Source organism: Danio rerio, chromosome 8, assembly GCF_049306965.1.
Source record: "Danio rerio strain Tuebingen ecotype United States chromosome 8, GRCz12tu, whole genome shotgun sequence".
Classification (NCBI taxonomy): Eukaryota; Metazoa; Chordata; class Actinopteri; order Cypriniformes; family Danionidae; genus Danio; species Danio rerio.
The window spans coordinates 34,195,873-34,208,656 of NC_133183.1; the positions used below are offsets into that span (position 1 = coordinate 34,195,873).

At 38.8% G+C, this 12,784-nt stretch overlaps 1 protein-coding gene across 2 annotated transcripts in view; it reads right to left on the minus strand.

The window, feature by feature from the left end:
- The window catches only part of ipo11 (importin 11), a 327,032-nt gene that overhangs the window by 74,391 nt on the left and 239,857 nt on the right, over window positions 1–12,784 (minus strand). For both annotated transcript variants that reach the window (XM_005167156.6, NM_001159661.1), the window contains 3 exons: window positions 6,048–6,143; window positions 5,841–5,954; window positions 3,825–3,946 (listed from right to left, as the gene is read on the minus strand). In XM_005167156.6, coding sequence (XP_005167213.1) covers window positions 3,825–3,946; window positions 5,841–5,954; window positions 6,048–6,143 — 332 coding nt within the window. The remainder of the gene's footprint in view (window positions 1–3,824; window positions 3,947–5,840; window positions 5,955–6,047; window positions 6,144–12,784) is intronic.

Consider the following 12,784-nt stretch of genomic DNA (forward strand, 5'->3'; position numbering starts at 1 on the left):
AATCAAATTGTGTCTGGTAATACACTGTAGAATCACAAAATAGCTGCTGCTCGTGGTTTAGTCATGCCTGATATAATACTGTCCATATTGTTTTGGGTTGAAATAGCTCCTTATTTAAAAAAAAAAAAGTGTTAGTTTGGTTAACAACAATGAACTATAAGGTGAAATGATTCATAATATCACTGGTAAAATGACTGACTCCCTGACAAGACAGCTGACATCTCAATGAGATGCAAATGGCACCTTGCAACATAACAGCTATAACTTACACGTTATCACACAATGTGACAAGTCGTGATAATGGACCATCGCTGACAACCGAGCTACTGACGTTGCTAATACCAACAAGCCATTTCTCCTGGCAAGTCACCATTATGAAGAGATTTTTCATTTGTGTGCTCTCTGAGGTGAATGTCAAATGATTTGTATAAATGTTATCACTCATACAGCCCGCTGATGGCATTGTCTATATATGCGCTTCAGACATTAGCATGTAAATGTGATGGGGTGATCCTGCAGTGTTTAGAAGATGACAAACCTGATGTCAGATGGTAGGAGCGACAGCATTTTAAGCTTGCCATTCTTATTATTTATATTCATGTGTTTTGTATTATAACCTATCTAAAACAATGAATAAATGTAGAATGTACAAAAAATAATAACAATAATATCACGATTAATCACATGCAAAATAAAAGTTTGTTTTGACATAATATACACTGCCCGACCACTTTATTAGGTACACCTTACTAGTACCAGGTCGGACCCCCTTTTGCCTTCAGAACTGCCTTAATCCTTCGTAGCACAGATTCAACAAGGTACTGGAAATAATCCTCAGAGGTTTTAGTCCATATTGACATGATAGCTTTACAGAGTTGCTGCAGATTTGTCCACTGCACATCCATGATGCAAATCTCTCATTCGACCACATCCCAAAGGTGCTCTATTGGATTGAGATCTGGTGACTGTGGAGGCCGTCTCGTCCCTGTATGAACAGAGTAGGAGTCTGGTTCGCATTGCCGGCAATAAGTCAGATTTGTTTCCAGTGCATGTTGGACTCCAGCGGGGCTGCCCCTTGTCACTAATTCTATTCATAATTTTTTGGGACAGAATTACAAGACGCAGCCCTGGGCTGGTGGGGGTCCGGTTTAAGAACCACAGGATTTCATCTCTGTTATTCGCAGACGATATTGTTCTGTTGGTTTCATAGAAACATGGACCTTCAGCATGCACTGGGGCGGTTTGTGCCGAATGTGACGTGGCTGATATGAGAAGGAGCTCCACTGGAAAAACGTGGTTTGCCATTTCCAGGTTGAAGGAAAGTCCTTATTCCTTATCCCAGGTGGAGGAGTTTAAGTATCTCGGGGTTTTGTTCACGAGTGAGGGAAGGATGAAACGTGAGATTGACAGGCGGATTGGTGCAGCAGCAGCAGTAATGCGGTCGTGTACCAGTCCTTTGTGGTAAAGAAGGAGCTGAGCCAAAAGGCAAAGCTCTCGATTTACCGGTCAATCTAAGTACCTACTCTCACCTTTGGTCATGAGCTTTGGGTCATGACCAAAAGGACAAGATCTCGTTGATACAAGCTGCCGAAATGAGTTTCCTATGAAGGGTGGCTGGGCACATTGTTATGGATAGGGTGAGGAGCTCTGACACCCAGGAGGAGCTCGGAGTAAAGCCGCTGCTCTTCCACATCAAGAGAAGTCAGCTGAGGTGGCTCGGGCATCTGTTTCAGATGCCTCCTGGACGCCTACCTAAGGAGGTGTTCCAGGCATGTCCCACCAGGAGGAGGTTCGGGGAAGACCCAGGACATGCTGGAGGGACTATGTCTCTCGGCTGACCTGGCAACACCTTGGGATCCCCCAGAGGAGCTAGAGGAAGTGTCTTGAGAGAGGGAAGTCTGGGGTTCTCTCCAAAGATTGCTGCCCCCGCGACCCGGCCCCGGAAAAGCATCAGAAAATTAATGAAAGAACGAATGACTGTGGAGGCCATTTGAGTACAGTGATGTCATTGTCATGTTCAAGTAACCAGTCTGAGATGATTCACACTTCATGACATGGTGCCTTATCCTGCTGGAAGAAGCCATCAGAAGATGGGTACATTGTGGTCATTAAGGCATAGACCTGGTCGGCAACAATACTCATGTAGGCTGTGTCAGGGAAACAAAGCTCAATTGGTACTTGTGGGCCCAAAGTGTGCCAAGAAAATTTACCCCACATCATTACATCACCACCAACAGCCTGAACCATTGATACAAGGCAGGACAGATACATGCTTTCCGAAACCTGACCCTACCATCTGAATGTCGCAGCAGAAATTGAGACTCAGACCAAGTAAAGTTTTTCCAATCCTCAATTGTCCAATTTTGGTAAGCTTGTGCATATCATAGCCTTAGATTACTGTTCTTAGCTGACAGAAGTGGCACCTGGTGTAGTCTTCTGCTGCTGTAGCCTATTTGCCTCATGTTTGGATGTGTTGTTCATTCATACTGTAAATGCTCTTCTGCATATCTCAGTTGTAACAAGTGGTGATTTGAGTTACTGTTGCCTTTCTATCAGCTCAAACCAGTCTGGCAGTTCTCCTCTGACCTCTGGCATCAACAAGGCATTTGTGCCCAAAGAACTGCCGCTCACTGGATATTTTCTCTTTTTTGGACCATCCGTAAATGCTAAAGACGATAGTGCATGAAAATCCTAATAGATCAGCATTTTCTGAAATACTAAGACCAGGCCATCTGGGACCAACAACCATGCCACGTTCAAAGTCACTTAAATTACCTTAATCTTGCCCATTCTGATGCTCGGTTTGAACTGAATGCATCGAGTTGCTAAATGCATCGAGTTGCTCCCATGTGATTGGCTGATTAGAAATTTGCATTAACAAGCAAATATTGGCCGTTTTTTGGATGCAAAAAATTCTTGTCAAGCAGTACTAAACTCTTATTTTTTACCCGCTTGAATGAATGACTGAGTCGATTTCTGCTAATAATTTATAAAAAAATAGCAAATTATAGAACACAGATGTAACGTCGACCAACACAATAAGCACAGCACAAATTAGCGTACTGACTAATAAGCAATGTTCGGAAGATGTGTTCCTTTGGCATTCCAAAACAAATATGTGTGAACAAAACCATTATATCAATTGCTTTCTATGATGTGCCTCTTGATTGTAACAAAAACTGCAATTATTTCAAGCACAATATTTAATAAATGTTTTTAGTCAAGAAGCAAATACCCATAATTTGTGGAACACAAACGTTAGCCAACCACATTGGATGATTTATTAAAATTATTCCCTCCCTTAAAATTAGTATTTTCCTAAAAAACTCCAACAAATGCATATTCATTAAGGTCAGGCACAAAAAAAACTTGTGCAAGCCTTTTCAGTGCTAATTTTCACTTAGCATGTTTAGTACAGGTATATACCAAAGGTACTGTTCTACTGCTAAAAGAGTCAGTAAATCGGACCCCAAAAGGTACAAAACATTCAATTAAAAGCAGACAAAGAAATTAACAAAACATTATCTACACAAATTAAAGATATTTGTGCATTTGTTTGTACTAAAACACAATGTGACGTCTTTAAAATGGGACCATTACTGACATCCGTCGCTAATACCAACAAGCTGTTTCTCTAGGCGAGTCGCCATTATGAAGAGATCTTTTATTCATTTGCTCTCTGAGGCGAATGTCAATTGATTTGTATAAATGTTATCACTCGTACAGCATTGCTGAGGGCCTCGACTATACATGTATATAAACGCCTCCAACATTAGCATGCAAATGTGATAGGGTGATCCTGCAGTGTTTGGAAAATGACAAACCTGTTGTCAGACGGTAAAAGCGACAGCAGCGCCAAGGCGGAAAGTTTTCTCCTCTCAGGCTGGGTGATGTTGTCCATTCGATCCACCCACATCTCAATCATACTTCCCAAGAGCTGGTCCGCCTGAGAAAAGCAGAGATGGCCATGATAAACAATCCGGCTCACATAATTCTCATTTATAATTTAGCCGCGCACAGGTAAAGCGAGGCGCACTGGGAGCAAGATTAATACACCCTTCACGAGATAAGAGGAAAACATTAGGCTACGTCGAGCCGCCTGACAGCGAGAATATATAAAAACCTCCATCTTTTGAAGTTATTCGGCTGATACTGTAAATAATAAAAGCGTCTCTGGGGGAGAGATATTTCTGGGATTGAGGAAATTAAGGAGAGCGCTGATATATGCTGAGACTACAATAGTGCAAATGAGTTCAATTCTTTGGTCCAGGGCTGAAAGGGAACGATTCTGTGTGGGAGGATCAGCAAAGCTTCAGGTCCACTGGGACCAAATTACACTGAGATCAGCTCCAACAAACCCGACTGAAGATGCAATGCCCAGCCAAAGGAAACTAGGACAAGCTTGAGGATTTTTCGGTTTGTTTGTTGCATAGCAATTTAATTTTATTTTTAAAATGTATTTTGCTTCATTATATTTGACCTTGATGTAAAGTTAGAAAAAGTGCATAGGAAGTGCAGGAAGCACTGAATCCTCTTTCTTTGATTTACAGGGTTTCTACAGTTTTCATCAAGTCAAATTTAAGACTTTTTAAGACCACTATGAACATAATTTCAGACATACACAAGGCTACATGCTAAGGATTTAAAAAAAAAATGTTATTGTAAGTAAGATAATTAAACCACATGTTTATAAATATTAATAAAGTGGTGAATAGAGTTAATAAATAAACTTTTGTCAAAACTTATATTGAGAAGTAGAGATAGGAGTTGGATGAGCATTGGCCCGATTGGGTAGCATTACATGGACATAGGAAAACAAGGACCTGTTAAAAAATTTTAAAAGGGCTGCTCCACTAAGATATCATATTTTAAACTTTAGCTGATGTGTAATGTAGCTGTGTGAACATAAACAACATCTCTGAATGTAAAACGCTCAAAGTTCAATGCAAAGGGAGACATTGGCTTTTACATAGTTAGCTTAGCAAAGCTACAGTGAACGAAGTTTAGGGACTACAAAAAATACATTTGGGTTAGTGAGATCAAAAATGCTTCAGGTTATGCACATTCACCATACGAACACACCCTGCGCAGTCAAGGGGCAAGGCCAGAGGTGCTGTATTGTTAAAGCAGAGAAAGCTAAAATGGCGTCCAAATGCTGCTAGTTCCACAGAGCTTCTTCTGTTTCTGTAATTGGGATTTCAAAGGACACGACACAAAAAGAGAAGTGCTTACAGGTTCACTTTAATTGTGTTCGCTAAATATATATATATATATATATATATATATATATATATATATATATATATATATTGATATATTACAGGTACAGTTTCTAGCTTTAACGGTACATTGTAGCAAGAATGTAAACAAGGATATAAACAACGGGAAACACACACCTGCCCATGGAACAGCTTAGAAGCCAACTGTCTAGTTACTTTTGGACCCTTTACAAGTGAGAAGCACATATGCAAACTTGTAATTTCTACACTATTCACCAGATTTGGATGTAAATAACCTCAAATTAAAGCTGACAGTCTGCAGTTAGTTAGTTAGTTTAATTTCAAATCCATTGTGTTGGTGTATAGAGCCAAAAATGTTAGAACTGTGTCGACGTCCCAATATTTATGGACATACCTGTTTATGGACAGATTCTTGTTAATAAAATTTTTAATAAATTAAGCTAAACTTAATCTAAAATTTATTCTACATTTCATTAACTCTAACACCTTTAGGTGGGTATTTATCAATAAAGAAGTATATATGTGAACAGGTGAATTGGTATTAAAATTCTCTATTCTTTCAGTAGCTGCAGATGCTGGCGGTCTGACAGTCATTCTCACCTCCTGGTTGAACTCCACAGCCATTTGAGTGAGAAGTGATGTGAAAAAGCCTGAATTCTGCAGAAGAATACGTCCCGTCACCCCGAGGTATGTAGACATGACCACAGGATACCTCTGCACACAAAACACACAACAACAAACACGTTCAAATTGAAAACTGGGAATAGAAGATAGCTTGAAATCAGTTTACTACTGTAACAGACTCACTTCTCCTTCGACAATCCCCCGTATCACAGATGGCAGGAGAGGCTGAAACATATGGGAGCCCAGTATAGGGCTTACTTTTATGGCAATTTCAACAACCTGCAAGAGACAAAAGAAAAGAGATTGGATATATCGGTTTAGACAATAAACTGCAGTCCCAGTTGATCAAAAAATTTTTAAAATTTAAACAGGACTAAATAGCTGGTTTGGAAGAGATGATTTAAGCTGGTTGTAAGTAATTTAAATGAAGGGCTAGGCGATTAATCAAATTAATATTGCAAACGTCATTAATCATGTACATCTTATCAGGGGAACACGGCTCTGCGATCAGTTGTAAGTGTTCTCTGAAGGCTAGTATGGCTCTCGTATGGAAACTCCAAATATGTCATGAAAAAGTTACTGATGAAAAGCCCTTTTACAACAGTTCTGTCTGTTTCTCGAATCTGATTGGTTTATAGCCGTGCAATATTCTGCAATATCAGAACTCGTACAGCCTCCTCACTCTTCAGTATTACACCGCTCACATAGAGTGACAGCAGATCAACAAACTCACTAAAGTTTGACAAATATTGCAGCTGTTGGACAACATAATGTACATTTGAGGCTTTTTTTTAGGTGAGAATGTAGCTGTTTAAATTGCAACTTTGCAGTTTATTTATAAGGATAGTGTCTACTTTAAATATTTATAATTTCTGAGATATAGCGTCATCCACAAGATGGCAACATAGGCCGCATAATATGCCGTTAAAGGAGAAATGATCTCTTTATTTTGAAACTACAGCTGATCAAATCATTAAAAAAAAATTGGTAAGTGTCTTTCCAAGTTGATCTCACTCTTTTGGATGTTGTAGTGCTGTATTTATACCATAATAATTGTAGTGTGTTGAGTGTGAGATGGGACTTGCATATTAGGAATGTATGTATTTTGTGTTGGCCAGTCTTTGTATAACCCTGAGTTACTTTTTACCATCTGTTTGTTTCTAATTTGGTTGGCCATCTGTTTGTTTCTAATGAGTCTCCTGATTTTGTTACTGCAGACTAGTTCAGTAAAGAGAAAGAAAGATGAAATACCTGCATGTGTTTAGCGTTTTTCCTTATCGCAACAACAGTAACCTGGTAGTGTTTGCACTGCTTCAGCTTTTTCTGGGTTAATTATTGATCTTCCGATTGCAACAGAGAAATACTGGGAGATATCTCTGTAGACTGATGGAATTTCGTGCGGTTCGGCATTGTAATCTTAAAATGTGAGCAAAATCACCTGTTTTGTCATCACTCTAAACATTACGCTAGAGAATCATTCAAATACTACCTCTAAAATTATGTTGGTGAAGTAGCAACCGATTCTGCTGTTCTGACGTCAACTGCAGATGTGAAGGAATGGCGGAAGAAAGTAGTTCCTCATACAAAAGGGTTTTTAGACTCTCCGTGTTTAATTTTCATTTTTATTTACACAATTATGCCGCCAAACTGTTGTATAAACGCAATGTCATAGCAGTGTAATGTGGCTGAATATCATCAGGGGCACTATAGGGTACTGAAGGGACACTAAAGCCTCATTCACACTACGAGGGACTCACAGCAGCAAAACGACAAGCTACCGTTTATTTTTAATGGAGAGTGAGCGACTTCCAGCAACCTCTCTCTATGCAAGTGACAGCAGTCGTAGTGACCAGGTGGGTGTGAGGAGCGATGCGACAAAGTTGAGAATCATTTGTCCTTTGAGAAAACTTTTTGCAAATGAAGAGAGACTTTTATGAGTGACAGCCAATAGGAGCGCCATTAGAGATCAAGTGATCTTCTCTTGGCTCGCTCGGAGGGCGGTGGTTTTTCGTGCTGCAGACCTACACACCCCTGCATTTGCGGTAGGTCGCCACCACAAGTCACAGGCAGCTACAAAGTCACTGAAAGTGTGAATGAGGCTTAAGGCACAACACATGCCTCCCGCTAGTGCAGATATCCAGCTGGGAAAGCCAAAATTCTATTGGGCAGGCTGTAAAATAAATTGCTAATAATAAATAAGTGAATAAATATTTTTAAAAAGCAGGAAAAAACAAATCAGTGACCACGTCTTGTGAAGCCCTCCCCATGAGATTGCAATGCCCCCCAGTTAAGCCATCTTGGACATCTTGGTTTTGGATACCACACTAGTGACAGCTTTTTGTATTTGTAAGAGTTCATAGAGGGCACTGTACATGCATAGCTCCACTGCACACTTCTGACCTTGAGAAAAACCAACAAATTTTCAATGATCTCCAAAAGCCAGGCTGCTCCGAAAGAGAGCAAGAGGAGCCTGTAGCAGTGTGAGTTCTGTTGTCAGAGTATGTACTGGCATGAGCAGGGATGTTGGCAGCCCAAGGCCATTACCCATGCTCCTCCGGCATCAGTCTGACAGGATTCAGGATGAAGCGCTCCCTCAAGGTGCACCATGCTTTTCATTTCTCTTCTTCAGGCCGCCGGCTGGCACACGGAGCAGAACTTTACTTAAGTGACTGCAGAGGGCAATCCAGAAACAACATGTTTAAACTAATGCGTCTGATGCGTCTGGATTGCAGCCATGACGGGGGAGAAAGCTGGAGCTGGCAGAGCCTCCACACACCGCTGAGGGAATTACACCACTACTTCATTCACAGCGGGAAGAGAGATTAGAAAACTAAATAAAATACTCAAGGAACACAATATTATTATTAATAAAAAAGTTTTGTGATGAAGCTCTATTGGGCGTAGAGGCTGATAGGTCTCATCCAATCTGATTCCAACCATGTCATCAAACTACATGGTGCAGGTAATTGGTTGGTGTTGCATCTGCAGCCAATGAGCTTGCTCCTTCAACATTTATGGCCCTTTTTCACTGAGTGGTACAGTATCGGTCACATTTATCAGGCTGCCACTGCCAAAAGGGTACCAATGGTGGGCAATTTGACGGGTGTGGTGTAGGACAGATATTTCAGTCGACGGCATTCACGCTTGAGTAAATGCCAAAGTAAAGCTGTACAGATCGTTTACGTCATATGGACTTCTTAGAAAACAGATGCTTTAAACACATTAATACTAGTGTAGAAATGTTCATTACTTGCCTTTCTATGAACATGATTTGATTATAACTGCAGATTAATGATAGGGCGAAATAGCCTACTGTGTTATATAACAATTATATAACATAAATAAATAAATGTAACATATATGAACACATAAAGCCCCTTATAGTCTCCAATATGTTAACAATTACAGAAAAACTACACACAGCATACATAAAGTCCTTATTTGGCTACAAAAACAACACGCAACGAATAGACCAGTCAGTGCAAACCTATGCATCTTTAATCTTCACCAGCACATGTAACCTCGTTAGAAAGTATTTCCGTCATTCTGAGTTTATAATAGTCCAAAAGGTGACGATAATAGTTAAACATGGCAGTTTGTTCATGATTTAGGTTGCTAAAAAAATCATTTGTTTCTTTGTTTTTCCTGGCTTCTCTTTTGTTTTTTTGGTGCTTCACTCTGGCGTTTGTCCACTTCTGAAAGGATTGGATGTCAGAAGCACTTCAATATTTACACACTGGTTATTATCATCAGTTAAAGAAGTTAGTTATTTCAAATATAGACATGCGGCGAGTGCAAACTAGAATGTAAAATCATTTGCGCTTCAGACGACCTTGTAAACAATGTTGTGAAGGTTTCATATTACTTACACATACTTACTCCAATTATATGTAAAAAAGACAGTTGTCATATTCTATTTTAGAGAGCAAGCGTGAGGCTCAGCTGTGTCTTTTTCATTTTCTGTTTTTGATTAAGGCTCAAACTGATACGGCTAACAGCTACTCTGACTGACAGCATTTACACAGAAGAGGCAAAGCACGTGCTTGTAGGGGTGTGACGCTTTTTCTGGTGAAGTGGAATCGATCCGCAAATCACAGCACATTATTTTAGCTGACCAATCAGAACCTCTAAAGGGCAGGCCTTTTGGAGGATCTAGGAAACATGACTGTCATTTTCATGTTAGCAGAGTAGCAGTATATAATCAAAGTAAGATATATGAAAAAATAAACACATTTATAAATGAAGCATGAGCACAACTTGCTTTGCATCTTATAAATATAACTAATTAAAAATATAATATATTTTTGAAAGAGAGGAGAGGTAGAGAGATGTGCAATAGGCCATTTGTCAAACACACTCTCCTGTGCAGAGCACATTCAGAATTGCACAATGTTTTTAAAAAGTATGAGGTACAGAAAAGAAGGTGTCTGGTACATATGGAGAGAAAAAGAATGCATCACCTACACGTGGTTTGTAAAGCCAAATCTGTGTGAAGCACAACAAGAATTGTGAGATGTTTTCCAGAAACATGAAGTGTTGATAGCAGCGATGCAAGGAAGATTGTGTCAACTTTACAACTTTCTCAAAATGCTTTTATCTAGGCTTCTGTCTGCATCCCTGTAATAGTGTAGTATTTTGGTGTAATGTATATAATATTGTTTATAATTTTCATTTTAAACAACATTATATGTATTATGAAAAAGTACTAGCGTAAACAATGCATTTAGCGACACCACAATATACATTAACGCATAATATAAAAAAAGATTTTTTTATATTGTCTCTCCAATTTAAATATCACCATATTGTACAGCCCTATCTGGAATCATCTCTTTTATATTGTGAAAATTTAAAACGCTTATCTGTATCCTTATCTGTTGTGCCGTTGAGAGCAAGAAAACACTTGAGGTTGTGGACTTGTGCCATTTCTGTGTTGTAGCAGCACTGCAGATAGCCGTGTGTTTCTGAAGTGAGGCAAGATTTATGGTCCATTTCACCCATCTCAGTTCCTTTGAACATGCTGAATGAGTCATTATGAACATTTAGGCTCTTCATCACGTTTATTTAGTTTCTCTCTCAGGCCTACTTACATGTCGATATTTCATTTGGAGACGCCATCAAGAGATCATGTTATAAGTATGGCAATGATATAATCAAAGTTTTATTTATACTTGCCCAGCTGGTTGCTGGATGTATGTTTTCTATCAGCCTAAAATGTGATCATTTGTAACGAGGACATACAGTGTGCGGCAGAGGTGGGAGCAAGTCACACAAGTGCAAGTCACAAGCAAGTCTCAAGTCATAACCTTCAAGTCTCAAGCAAGTCAAGTCAATTTTTGTCAGACTCAAGTCAAGTCAAGTCACTGCTTATTTCAAATCACATCAACTTTCTCTTACATATTCAGAAGCAACGTGCAGGCCAAATCTGAGTCTCTCTCTCTTTTTCAAGTTCAAAGCAAACTTTAATGCAAAAGCATTTTTGATATGTTTATAAAATAGCCTATGTATTAGCCTAATGACATTGTCAAATTAATAAAATATACAGCAAATGAGAAATAAATGACAAAGAAAGGAATAAAAACAGAATATCACTAAAAATATTCATAAACAATCATATTTACAAGATTTAAACGTGTAGATTATTTAAAGAAGGCTAATGCTTTGATTAGTAATGGTGTAGGTATATTTTGCAGCCAGCTTAAACGAGTAAGGAGAGAGGATTTTCCACTACATCGACTGCGGATGTTTGGTTTAAATAGGCGGATACAAAACAGTGTAGAAGAATGATAATAACTGTACAAACGTGTCACTAAATATACTTAGACAGCCCGTTCAAGTGTGGCAAGCACTGAGTCGGACAAAATACAAGGTCTTGTTTGTAATCTTTTAACCCGTAAAATAGGCTACTTTGGCGGAGTGCCTTCCATTCTCATCACCGCATTCTGATGGCCGAATAGCAAATGAATCGTTCAAATGAATCATTTAAAGCAGTTCTTCTGAACCAAATGATCCAGTCCAGTTCCAGTTAATACTGCGCATGTGTGACTTAAAACTTTCGGTTTTGTTTTGTTTTTAAATGCATAATATATAACAAACAGTTGTGTATTTAACAAAAACAAGTTTTTTTTCCGAGTCATTTAACTCAAGTCCAAGTCAAGTCTTAAGTCATGACAGCCAAGTCCAAGTCAAGTAGAGTCTTTTTTGGATATTTGTCAAGTAAGTCTAAAGTCCTACATTTTGTGGCTTAAGTCTTACTTGAGTCAAGTCGTGTGACTCGAGTCCCCCATCTCTGGTGTGCGGTTTCACTACTAAGCCAATAGGCAAGGAAGTCCTGGCACACATTGTCTAGTTCATTAAAGTTAAGCTGGTCAAGGCACATATAGGTTTTTTGGTATAGCCCAGGCATATATATTGTTTTGTTAACAAGAGTTAAGCCAGTTGGCAAAGAAGCCAATGCACATATGGTCTAATACACAAGTGTTTATGTATTCTGAAAAGTATACTTGGCAAACATAGTCTAGAACAGAAGGGTTTAGAAGGCCAGTAAGGTAGCCCAGGCTCACATAGACATAAAAACTTGTCTTGGCGATAGATCTGTTCTATTGGTGGTGTTAATTTAATTATTCCTGTCAAACTGTGCGGTTATATGCATATTAGCTAACACAACTATCTGTTTTTACACAGAATATATATGTATATGAACAGTTTCATACATTATTATATTTAAAACATATTATTTAAAACATCAACAGTCAAGTTCAGTCACAATTTTTGTACATTAAACAATTACTTGAGCTCAGTGAAGGCCAGGGACAAAATATTCTTCAAATCAAAGATATATATTTTTTAATTTTATGTCCATAAATAGTTCATAAATAAGTAAAAAAAAAACATGCCAAAATGCAACATATTTATCTTAA